Consider the following 13,120-nt stretch of genomic DNA (forward strand, 5'->3'; position numbering starts at 1 on the left):
CCATTTCCAATTTCAGGCCCTTCCTTTTGGAATATCCTCTGCCCCGAGGATATTTACGAAGGTAATGGTAGAGGTGATTGCTCATCTGAGACTAAAAGGAATTTTAACAATTCCTTACCTGGACGACATACTAATTATTGCTCAGTCAAAGGAGACTTTATCAACACCTCCTTCTGACTCTGTCTTGTCTTCAGAACCTCGACTGGATCATAAACTGGCAAAAGTCAGATTTAATTCCAGCAAAGAAAAAGTAATTTCTGGGCATGATCTTAAACTCGGAGAAACAAAAGACCTTTCTCCCAGAAGACAAGATTCTCTCCCTTCAGCTAAAAATAAAAAATCTGATTTGGAGAAACTCTTGTCCTATAAGAACAGCCATGTCAGTCTTAGGATCAATGACATCCTGTATACCAGCAGTACCGTGGGCCAAAAGCCATTCGAGACCTCTGCAATCCCTAATTCTGAAAGTATGGGACAGATCCCAGAAGAGGTTGCAAATTCTTCATCCGGTAAAAGCCTTCTTAGCTTGGTGGCTGAAGAGAAAGAATCTCTCTCTTGCTGTTACAGTGACGACAAATCATCATCTTCATCTTCAGGGCTCATGGTCCCAGAAAACCTGATGTCATTCCTCCAATTTAAAGCAGTTTTATTGGCATTAAGAGCTTCAGAACACCTCTTAAAAAACCTTCATGTAAAGGTTTATTCAATGTAACCACAGTGGCTTTTTCCAATCACCAAGGTGGAACAAGACACTCCCCTCTAAGAGATCTCTCCTCAAAGATTTTCATCTGGGCAGAGAAAAATGTTCTTTCCCTTACAGCTGTTCATCTGAAGGGTGTAGAAAATCAGGAAGCAGACTTCCTAAGCCTAAGTGGATCCTGGGGAATGGGAATTAAATTCTCAAGTCTTTCAGTCTCTAGTGAGAGTTTGGGGGAAACCAGTAATAGATCTCTTTGCCAACAAGAGAAATTGCAAAGTCCAGAACTTTTTCTCTCTCAATCCAAGAGAGAATCCTCTTGTAGTAGATGCTCTTCAAAAAGTTTGAGACTTTTCTCTTGCTTACGCATTTCCTTCTCTGCCTCTCATCCTGAAGGCGCTTCAAAAGATCCAAGCGTAGAAACTTCAAGTCATCTTCATAGCCCCTTGGTGGCCCAAGAAAGGTTGGTTCAGTCTCCTAAATCCCCTCTCTATAACAGATCCGATCTGGCTTCCTCAGATAAAGAATTTTCTGACGCAGGGACCTCTATGTTACCAAGACCTAGAAGACCTACAGTTAACAGCATAACTCTTGAAAGGCAGATCCTACTAAAGAAAGGACTTTCTAGCAAGGTGGTTAATACATTACTAAAAAGTAAAAAAGGTTCATGGTGTGGTCCTTTCATGGTGTGGTCCTTCCCCACCCTATATTCCGAACCCAAACATTCCTAAGATACTGGACTTTCTTCAAGAAGGGTTCGAAAAAGGTCCTTCTATCAGTACCTTAAAGGTTCAGACAGCAGCTTTAGGGTGTTACTTTGATGCCTCTCTAGCTGAACATGAATGGATAAAAAGATTTTTTTTTCTGCCATTTCTAGATTAAAACCTAAAATATCTAACCTGACTCCCCCATGGGATTTATATTTAGTCCTTTCTGCCTTAACCAAACATTCCTTTGAGCCTCTGTCTGAGACCTCTTTAAAATTATTGACCTGCAAAACTGCATTGTTAGTTGCCATAACCTCAGTGAGGAGAGTAGGAGAAATTTAGGCTCTATCAATTGAACAACCATATTGCATCATCATGGATGATAGGATTATCTTCAAATTACCTCCAGCTTTTCTTCCAAAAGTGGTCACTAATTTTCACAGATCTCAAGATGTTATATTGCCCTCATTCTGCAATAATCCAAAAAATCAGAAGGAGGAAGTCTTACACAACCTTGATGTGAGAAGATGTGTTATTCATTATTTGAAAATTACTGAATCCTGGAGAAAGGATTCTAACCTTTTTGTTCAATTCCAAGGGCCCAATAAGCGCAAGAAATCTTCTAAAAATTCAATTTCTAGGTGGCTGAAGATAGCTATACAGGAGGCTTATAAATCTTCCAGTAAGCAAGTCCCTGGAGGTCTTCATGCTCACTCAACTAGGGCGCTAGCTGTCTCCTGGGCTGAAAAAGCCTCAGCCTCCATCGAACAGATTTGCAGAGCGGCAACATGGTCATCTCCGCAAACCTTCTTTTAATCATTATAGGTTGAATGTAACATCTTCCCAAGATCTATCTTTCGGCCGGAAGGTGTTACAAGGTGTGGTCCCTCCCTAAAGTCACCTGTTTATCTGGTATGTCTCATGGTGGTGCTGTCATGATGGCGATGTGAAAAGATGGAATTATTCCTTACCGATAATTCGTTTTTCATGAGTCCATCATGACAGCACCCTTTAATTCCCGCCCTTCTATGTGGCTAAGTATTATAGACGTATTGTTTAGGCTCTAGTTAATTTAAAACCACTGAGGGTTAGATGGGAAGGGGTCTATTTAACCTCTCTGTGTTTCCTGTTCCTATTAGAGCTACAGGGGATAATCTCATGGTGGTATTGTCATGATGGACTCAGGAAAAACAAATTACCTCTAAGTAATAATTCCCTCTTTTTGCCAGAGATATCCTTTAAGTAGATGTTTGTAAGTACTCACTTCGTTTTCAGTCCGAGGTGGCACATTTTCTAGTAGATCGATGCCATTCACCACTAAACTCTTTTTCTCTCTCATTGGTGCTTTGAACGTAGCTTTGGTTTCCTTCCGGTATCCCTCTTTAAGACTTATCAGAACAGGATCTATTGAAAATAGTTTGGTTATTGTCAGGTATTCTAAAAGAGAACCTGTCATCATAAAAATGCTGTTTAATCTATATACATCCTGCCATAGAGAAGGATGAGCCAAGCTGATTCATATATAATTTTATGGGGAAAGATTTATTATAACTAATGTGCTAATTAAAGTCCTTGACCATCCTTGGCTTAGGAGTCCAATGGGCGGTCCTAATCAGTAATTGCAGCCACCTATGCATGCTCACACAGAAGGCTGTCAGTCATTAAGCGGGACAGACCATTGGACTTCTAAGCCCAGAATCAGCAGGGATTTCAACCAATAATTTACAACTTATGCTAATATATTTATAATTAATATTTCCACTAAACTAAATATCAGGGTGCTAAGTTCTGCTGCTCTATACCGTAATGCCAAAAGATTAAACAAAATTTTCATGGTTCCTTTAGCAAATACCCTTCAAAGTTCTCCAACTTATTATATTGAAGGCTTGTTTCGACATGCAATTCCTGGAAAATATAAATTCCTCTGTTAACCAAGAGTAACACCTCTACTGTATATGGGTGCACATACACGCATAGTGGGTACCATGTTCACATATATACAAGAGGGCACAATTCTAGCACAATTTATATGGAACAATTGTCATTTGTGCATCAAAAGGGATAGTATATGATGTCATTAAGTTTTTTGTTTCCAATGAGTGTTCCTGGCAAAACGTGTCACCTTTAAATGAAAGGTTGATATCCATGAGTTAAATTGTTGACAACACATTTAGGGGGAGATTTATCCTACAGCAAGTTCTGAGGTGATTTTTCATTTGTGCAAAATTTATCAAAGTCAAAGCCAAAAAAAAAAAAGGCTGTGAAGTGGCTGCACATAGACATACATTGATAAATCCCCCCTTAGTGTATATTATATGTACTGTTTTACCAACCCCCTACACAAAGTTTTGTTGAAAAAGGAAATGAAATAGTGGTTAACCAAATTTGTAACTTGGAGGATAGTCCACAATTCTATAATACATGCCTGATTTTTTATTTTCTCCTATGTACTGATGGATATAAATGTGATATCTTCTCAATGAATCTGCTCCAATAGGAAGTGATTGGGTAATGTGCATATTAGGAAATGATTCATACTAATACAATATACAGTAAAACCATGCACTAAAAGTATTACACACAGTCCATCAATGATACCCCCAACTACATCCCTAGCTCCACCATATTCACCTCTGTTGATGCCACTTAACCATTCAGTAGGACTTAGTGCTGGTTCCATTCCCGGTGTCATAGGGTAAATGTCTTCCTGGTAAGTTTCCGACTTAAAAATAAAAATGTTATTTTATTTCTGCCAATTGTTTGATCAGTGGGGGAGATTCATCAAGACCTGTGCTGAAGAAAAGGCGACCAGTTGCCCATAGCAATCAGACTGCTTTGTTTATTTTTCAGAGGCCTTTTCAAAAATGAAAGGAGCGGTCTGATTGGTTGCTATGGGCAACTGGTCGACTTTTCCTGTTCACAGGTTTTGATGAATCTTCCTCAGTATGTTTGTAACACAGCTTAACATATGAAAAAATTCTCACCCTTCTTGGAACTATCATAGATATTGGTTCTATTTGGTTCTTCAAAGTCACCAGCTTGTAAAAACGGAATATCTCACATGCTGACACATCTAGTCCATGTTTTGGCATTACCCCTTTGGAAAAAATAATATTTTAGTGGGATCTTTAAGAAGGTAACTAGCAAGGTAGTATAGCCCTTATCAACTAGTCAAATAATATTCTATAAATGTGTCATAAATTTCAATAATAAGCATTAATGCTCCAGACATTTATTACTGTTTGGTATCTCACCAAGGCCTTTCTGAGGTGCGGCAGAACGGAACTCCATGAGGTACGTCAGGAATGGTTTCTCCACTGTTATTTCGTAATACCGTATGTTACCATCTCCCTTACATGAGAAAAAGGGAGTTGTAAATAATGTAAAGTCTCTAGAAATTGAGCAGATGGTGTTCATAAGCTGAAGGAATGAAGTTGGTCTGGGAAACCAAAGTATGAGTAAAGACGATGGGTGAAATTTACTAAAATCTGTGTAGGGGAAGATGGGAACAGTTGCTTATAGAAACCAATCAAATTGCTTCTTTCATTTTTACAAAGGGCTCTGAAAAATAAATGAAGCAATCTGATTGGTTGCTATGGGCAATGGCTTCACTCTTCCTCTGCACATGTATTGATAAATCTCCCCTGATGTATTTACGCATCTTATCCACAAGATGTGCAGAATGATTGAGTGCTGTATAACTAATGTAGGCACAATGGGGGAGTAATGGTTTGTGGATTAGGCAGAAACGAAGTAGTTAAGTAACAAGGTGGGCACTTACCTTTCCAGCCAGATACAGCATGTGGGTGTCCATGTCATAGAACGGAAAGAGCTGCCCAGAAAGCCCATCTATTTCTTCTTCAACCAAGGGCATTGATAAGTCCTCCTATATACAGAAGGTACAATATGATATTGTAAAACAATAGGCTTGCCTAACTTGTATTAGAGTTAAGATTGACCATACACGTGAGATTAAGATCATCAACTATACAAATGGTCAAATCCTTAACGCCAGGCAAAATAAGTAGAAAAAAAAACGCTTATACAAAGTGTCAAGCGAATGACCAAACAACCTTTAACTACATGTCAGCCATAGCCAATAGTCAATGCTTTTAAGACAATGCTAGGCCAATTACAAACATCTTGAAATAATTCTATAAAACAGCTTCATGAATCTATAGGAATCTTTAATAAAGGACGCAGTTTGTTGTTATATCACAATTTCCTCACCTGGTCCCATAGTGCTATCTGCCTTGTATTCCACCTGGAGACGCCCGTTGTTAGCAGACGCTTCATGTCTCCCAGGAAAATAACACGTGTCACCCTGTGGTTTTTGCAATTTGCTACCTAATAAAAGAGAAAGTAGGAGTATTAAGAGGATTATATTAGGTAGAACATGTAGAACACAATGAAGGTTCCCATCTCAATGTAACATGGATATGTTTCTACCTGAATGTTGAAGCCGTTGCAGGCTATAAAAGTGTTATCCTCAGAATGTGACACAGTTCACATATTTTACTGCTTAAAATGTTTCCACCAAGCACCGATCGAGTGATCCATTACCAGGGGTGTGGAAATTTAATAAAAAACTATTTTTTTTTTTTTTTTTACACTTTATTAGACTTTTTAGGAGGAATTATTAGATTCCTCATACAGATCAATAGAGTTCTGTTGAACTCCACTGATCTGTGTGCTCTGTGATCCACTGACAGAGCCTAGTCCAGCCAGGCTATATCAATGACAGAGCCACGGCACAACAGGGAACAGATGTACCTCTATAGTGAATCGCCCCCTTGCTAGTGCGCTGCGGAGGGGGGGGGGGGGTGATCCACCCCACTAGCCCACCAGGGATCATTCACATGTCCCTTTAGATGCCTCTGCAGCTTTGACAGCGGCAATCTAAAGGTTTAATAGCGGCGGCACCCGGCTACTGAGAACAGCCGGGGGCTGCAGAGTATGGAGCGGGCACGAGTCCGGAGCCCATGTGAGCGCCGGCGTGCTTGTCAGGTCCGGCCCTGCTTGCCCGAAGTCGGAATAAGGGCCGAAAAAATTCACCTGCCTGGCGCCCGGAACTGCATGTCCTGGGCGTCGGGCGATAGGAATTCCACATCCCTGATTACTGAGAGTGTTCAGAAAGTCTGGCTATTATAGATCTAAACTTACAGCTGTACCTTGGTGACACTAACATTCTGCCTATGGTTTAAAAACTAGGCTATATGTTATTTAGCTACCTACAAATATCAACATTTGATTCTGTGACCCAGTCATTAAATCGGCACTGTCAGATACGAAAACTTTTTATATGATGTACATCTTGACAAAACATTAAACTTTCTAATATACTTCATAAGAAAGTTTTATAAAAAGCATGGCTTTGTCCAACCTGAAGCACAGGTATGGACAAAGTCCAGTAAGTGAAGGTGGGCTAGCACTCCTCTGTGTCTGATAGGACAGGAGAGAGCATAGAGGAGTACTATCAGACAGCACAGAGGAGTCCTCTCAGACAGGAGAGAGCAAAGAGGAGTCCTATCAGACAGGAGAGAGCACAGAGGAGTCCTATTAGACAGGAGAGGGTACAGAGGAGTCCTATTAGACAGGAGAGGGTACAGAGGAGTCCTATCAGACAGGAGAGAGCACAAAGGAGTGCTATCAAACAGGAGAGAGCACAGAGGAGTCCTATCAGACAGGAGAGAGCACAGAGGAGTCCTATCAGACAGGAGAGAGCCCAGAGGAGTTCTATCAAACAGGAGAGAGCCCAGAGGAGTCCTATCAGACAGGAGAGATGCACAGAAGAGTACAGTGACCCCCGACCTACGATGGCCCCCACATACGATAATTTCAACATGCGATGGCCTCTCAGAGCGATGCTTTTGTATGTCGGGGCCATCGCATAAACTGCTATCCGGCAGCGCTGACTGCTTCATCTGCCGCCGGATAGCCATTTACGGTGCCCCGTGTGCTCCGGTGATGGTCTCCTACCTGTCCTCGGGGCTCCGGAGCATCCGCTTCGGGATCCCCTCCATCGCTGGCGCTGTCCATCATCGTCATCACGTCACCACGCACACCGTCCCTTCATCCAATAGGAGTGGCGTGCGTAGTGACGTGATGACGGCGACGTGAGAGCAACGTACCCGGGCAGCAGAGATGTTCCGGAGTGGCGGGGACACCACGGGGACGCGGCGACAGCGATTGAGCGCAACATCCAGGGCAGCGGTTACCAGTGGTGAGGGATCCGGAGCGGTGGGGACAGGTGAGTACAACTTCCTATTCTTTACATTGCACGGATCCCTCAACATACGATGGTTTCAACAAACGATGGTTCATTTGGAATGGATTACCATCATATGTTGAGGGACCACTGTACTATCAGACAGGAGAGAGCACAGAGGAGTCCTATCAGACAGGAGAAAGCACAGAGGAGTCCTATCAGACAGGAGAGAGCACAGAGGAGTGCTATCAGACAGGAGAGAGCACAGAGGAGTCCTATCAGACAGGAGAGAGCACAGAGGAGTCCTATCAGACAGGAGAGAGCACAGAGGAGTCCTGTCAGACAGGAGAGAGCACAGAGGAGTACTATCAGACAGGAGAGAGCACAGAGGAGAGCTAGCCCACCCTCACTGTGCTTTGTGCATGCCTGTGCTTCAGCTTGGATAAAGCCATGCTTTTATAAGCCATGATTTCTATAAAAAAGAAAGAACATTTTCTTATGAAGTATATTAGAAAGGTTAATGTTTTCCCAAGATGTACAATATATAAAAAGTTTTTGAATCTGGCAGTGCCCATTTAAGTATTGGAAGTCTTGTTAGACCTACAGGGCTCATCCACATGGTTGTAATATGGCTGTATAAATCCTTCAAGTTGTGCAGAGCTTTTATCTGCCACAGATTTATCAGGCTCTACTATTCCAGTACTCCATCAAATTCCATATATCAAGACACTGCCTTAAAAGTTTTGCATAATACCATAATAGAGCTGCACATGGTTTGCCTACAGCTATGCCAGAGGCTGGGTGCAGGCACATTAAAGTACATAGAACTTCTGTCAACATAGCTTGGAAGTTTAAACGGGCAAAGCACTTGATAGAGAACTGCATGCCCCGTTGGTATTAGTATTTTCTATTCATACATATATTTGGCTGCCCTTATCAAAGACAATGCGTCTGGTACTGCAGCTCAACCTAATTTTCTTGAATGAGACTGAGATGAAATACCAGACACAGTCTATGAAATGTGAGCAAAGCTGTGTTTAGTAAAACCATGAAGGGGCCATCAGATATGCTATTAATGTTAAATTGTTTCTGTTGTTTCTTTTCGTAAGAAGGTTCCTCATGGATGACCATAGACAGGAGGAATTCACAGAAGGTGTGGAAGCTCTCCCCGCGCTAGCCGGTAGTCAGTGACAAGGTCCACAGTAGGATTTAGGCACAAGGTAATTCAACAATGTTTATTGTACGCAACGCGTTTTTGGGCTGGGTCAGCCCTTTCTTCAGGCGTAATAAAACAGATTACACAGGGAAATAAATAGGATAAGAACGGGGCGTCATATCACCGGACACGACGTACTGCTAAGCAACACACCTGAACAAATAAATACAAATAACAATAAAATAATCGCATAATGTGCAAAAAAAACAAAAGTTATACAGTGGTTCTTTCTAAAGTCTCATTAAGACCCTCAGGGTATAACGAATTGATTTTAAATATCCAGTAAGACTCTCTATTGATTAATTCCTGGTATCTATTGTGATGTTGAGTGGGGATAGATTCGATCACACAGATTGTCATACCACTAGTGTCGCTCGCATGGCAATTAGCAACATGCCGAGATACACTATGCAATTGAAACTTAGTAGATATGTTGTGGCGGTGTTTATTTAACCTGCCTCTCAAGGTTTGCACAGTTCGCTCCACGTACTGTATTCCACAGGAACAGGTAAGGAGATATATTACAAACATAGATGCACATGTGTGGAACTGTTTTGTTGTAAACTTTTCACCTGTTCACTATGTTTGTAATATATCTCCTTACCTGTTCCTGTGGAATACAGTACGTGGGGCGAACTGTGCAAACCTTGAGAGGCAGGTTAAATAAACACCGCCACAACATATCTACTAAGTTTCAATTGCATAGTGTATCTCGGCATGTTGCTAATTGCCATGCGAGCGACACTAGTGGTATGACAATCTGTGTGATCGAATCTATCCCCACTCAACATCACAATAGATACCAGGAATTAATCAATAGAGAGTCTTACTGGATATTTAAAATCAATTCGTTATACCCTGAGGGTCTTAATGAGACTATAGAAAGAACCACTGTATAACTTTTTGTCTTTTTTGCACATTATGCGATTATTTTATTGTTATTTGTATTTATTTGTTCAGGTGTGTTGCTTAGCGGTACGTCATGTCCGGTGATATGACGCCCCGTTCTTATCCTATTTATTTCCCTGTGTAACCTGTTTTATTACGCCTGAAGAAAGGGCTGACCCAGCCCAAAAACGCATTGCGTACAATAAACATTGTTGAATTACCTTGTGCCTAAATCCTACTGTGGACCTTGTCACTGACTACCGGCTAGCGCGTGGAGAGCTTCCGCACCTTCTGTGAATTCCTCCTATCTATTGTTACACGCCGTGGGAAGCCTGCAGCAACCGAAACATCTATATGCCTTCATGAGTGTTGTGCCTTAACTTTGCACAACCACACAAGGTTAGCATAATCGATTATTATTATAATCTTATATATGTGACCTCGGGTCCTGCACAAGGAGCACTTTTTTGTTTCTTTTTCATGGATGACCATGGAACTTATTTGCATGGAACAATTAACCTGCTATGCTTAAAGTATACCCATTCTTTTAAGTAACCTTCATGGATAAGCTGTCATGTGTGTACATTAGGAGCACTAGTTTGGTTTATTATATAACTTTTATATATGACATTTCAGTTGTCACTCAGCTGGTGGGTGGAAGCTAGTTGCTATGATGTCTCCCACATATTGGCCCTGATTTACAAAGAGTGTTGTGTAGTTTTCTTTATGGGTTTTTATTCCCTACATTTTTTTTCCCACAGTATTTACTAAGGTTTCCCTACATTTTATACTTTTCCCTAATTTTTTTTTACACATGCTCTGATCTGTCAGGTCTTCCTCAGCTGAAATCCACCACATTTTCTTAGTAAATATGTTGCTTTTTTGTGAAAATGTTGGGGGCACACCCCCTTTTTCAGATGGCCACACCCCTTTTTCAGGTTTTCTTAGTAAAATGGAGTAAAATGGAGAGTTGATCAGGTTGGCACACAACCCGACAAAACATGTTGGATTTACAATAGTAAATCAGGGCCATTGTGTACACACAGAATTGTGGATCCTGTTTCCCATTATCTATAGAGTACACTCTAAGGAGTAGCTGCAGGATAGGGGACATTATAAAGCATTACTAGAGCTTTCAGCAGCTTCTCTGTCTATGCTGTGTCCCACTAGCTCCTCTCCACCTTTCTTCTCCATAGACTTTTATGGAAAACTGTAACCTGATCACTAAGTGAGTGGATCTAAATAAAGTAACATTTAACAATATTCTTCCAAGTTTGTTTATTGAAAAAATAAAAATAATGCAGATATAATAAAGTTATGCCCAGTAATCACCTGCAGTACCCGTCCTGATCGAGGTTCAAGTACACGCAATTTCTTGTCCTTGCAGGTTGTGGCCAGCAGACTTCCATCCATGTTAAATGACATACACAGGATAACATCTGCGTGACAATCTATCATCTTCACTGCTTCTCCTTCTTCAAGATTCCATATCAGTATCTGTATAGAGAGTGGGACTAGACTGTCATTTAGTTCATTATCAAGGATACTTAAAGGGGTACTCCGGCACTAAGACATCTTATCCCCTATCCAAAAGATAGGGGATAAGATGCCTGATCACGGGGGTCCCGCCGTGATCTTGCACGCAGCACCCTGTTACAATCAGTCCCCGGAGCATGTTCGCTCCGGGTCTGATTACTGGCGATCACGGGGCAGGAGCATTGTGACATCACGGCCACGCCCCCGTGTGACATCACGCTCCGCCCCCTCAATGCAAGTTTATGGGAAGGGGCGTGACAGCGAACAAAAAAACAAAAACAAATCTAACCTATGTAAACATACTTTTACTAAGAGATGCAATGGTATATTTGGCATTTGATTTAATAAAAGGAATCTATAGACTGACCTTGTAGTCATACCCAGCACTGAACAGTATGTTGTTAGCAGTAGGATGCCATTCTATGAGTCCCACCCTTCGACTGTGTCCATAGAGCTCCAATACTGCCTCAGTCATGTTCCTCTTGAGTCCGCCATCTGGAATTTCCCATATCCTGACCTTAGGAAAGGATGTCATTTTAGTTTGTGTTTAACTATGTACCTACATTATATTAATATGTTGACAACAAACTGGAGTGAGATTTAGGTTTTGGTTATGTACAGCTAAAGAAAAGAGTGGTCTTATCCCATAAAGTGACATTAATGGATCATCTTTCCTTATAACTTTATTTTATGTATGTCCCTTTATTCTTCCTGGATAAAAATATATGTATACATATATTGACATTACCAATCCCCTTTATATATATATATATATATATATATATATATATATATATATATATATATACATACATAGTGTGATACAGTCAGCATGTGTGGGGACACATCCCATTGACATGAGCAACATAGAATATTCAAAGCAGCTCTTAGGGATCATTCACACGGACGTCGGGCTCTGTTAAGTCATGTCCGTTAGTAAAATCCATTCAAGCTTTTGCAAATGGATGTAAAAGGTTCCCATTGATGTCAATGGGATTGTTTTACAATCCTTTGTTATCTGTTTGTATCCATTTGGTTTCCATTCCGTTATCTTGACAGGAAAAAAAGATGCTGAATGCAGTATTTTTTCCGTCAAAAAAAAAAAATTGAGAGATGGATATAATAAATTTAACATTAACGTCTATGGGAAATGTCATCCGTTTAATGTCATTAGTTTTCATCCATTTTTTACAATCTGTTTTTGATCCGTTATTACATATAAGGCTGGGTTCACACTACGTTTTCTCCCATACGGGAGCGCATACGGCAGGGGGGAGCTAAAACCTCGCGCTCCCGTATGCCACCGTATGCGATCCCGTATGTCATTCATTTCAATGAGCCGGCCGGAGTGAAACGTTCGGTCCGGTCGGCTCATTTTTGCGCCGTATGCGCTTTTACAACCGGACCTAAAACTGTGGTCAACCACGGTTTGAGGTCCGGTTGTAAAAGCGCATACGGCGCAAAAATGAGCCGACCGGACCGAACGTTTCACTCCGGCCGGCTCACTGAAATGAATGACATACGGGAGCGCATACGAAGGCATACGGGAGCGCGAGGTTTTAGCTCCCCATGCCGTATGCGCTCCCGTATGGGAGAAAACGTAGTGTGAACCCAGCCTTAGCATGCTCAGAAGAGGTGTGAGCAACCAGGAAGTAGCCAGACAAAAAAAATAAACTGACACAAATGGACAATTAAGGATATAAACGGATGAAAAACTGATGCAAATGGATGCCACTTGTCCACAATTTGTTTTAAAATAAAATAGTACATTAAAATAACAGACAAATGGCATCCGTTTGCATCAGTTTGCATCCTTTTGCATCCGTTTCTTAGTATGGTCCTTTTAGCAGCAATAACAGGAGAATAGC

General features: G+C 41.2%; 1 protein-coding gene across 2 annotated transcripts in view; it reads right to left on the reverse strand.

Annotated features, from left to right (window-relative positions):
• CORO2B (coronin 2B) overlaps positions 1-13,120 on the reverse strand; it is a 77,835-nt gene that overhangs the window by 10,572 nt on the left and 54,143 nt on the right. For both annotated transcript variants that reach the window (XM_056571619.1, XM_056571618.1), the window contains exons 4-11: positions 11,620-11,769; positions 11,049-11,213; positions 5,635-5,751; positions 5,186-5,290; positions 4,659-4,755; positions 4,389-4,501; positions 4,036-4,126; positions 2,669-2,808 (exon numbers count right to left, since the gene is read on the reverse strand). In XM_056571619.1, the coding sequence (XP_056427594.1) occupies positions 2,669-2,808; positions 4,036-4,126; positions 4,389-4,501; positions 4,659-4,755; positions 5,186-5,290; positions 5,635-5,751; positions 11,049-11,213; positions 11,620-11,769 (978 nt within the window). The remainder of the gene's footprint in view (positions 1-2,668; positions 2,809-4,035; positions 4,127-4,388; positions 4,502-4,658; positions 4,756-5,185; positions 5,291-5,634; positions 5,752-11,048; positions 11,214-11,619; positions 11,770-13,120) is intronic.

This window comes from Hyla sarda, chromosome 4, assembly GCF_029499605.1.
Source record: "Hyla sarda isolate aHylSar1 chromosome 4, aHylSar1.hap1, whole genome shotgun sequence".
NCBI lineage: Eukaryota > Metazoa > Chordata > Amphibia > Anura > Hylidae > Hyla > Hyla sarda.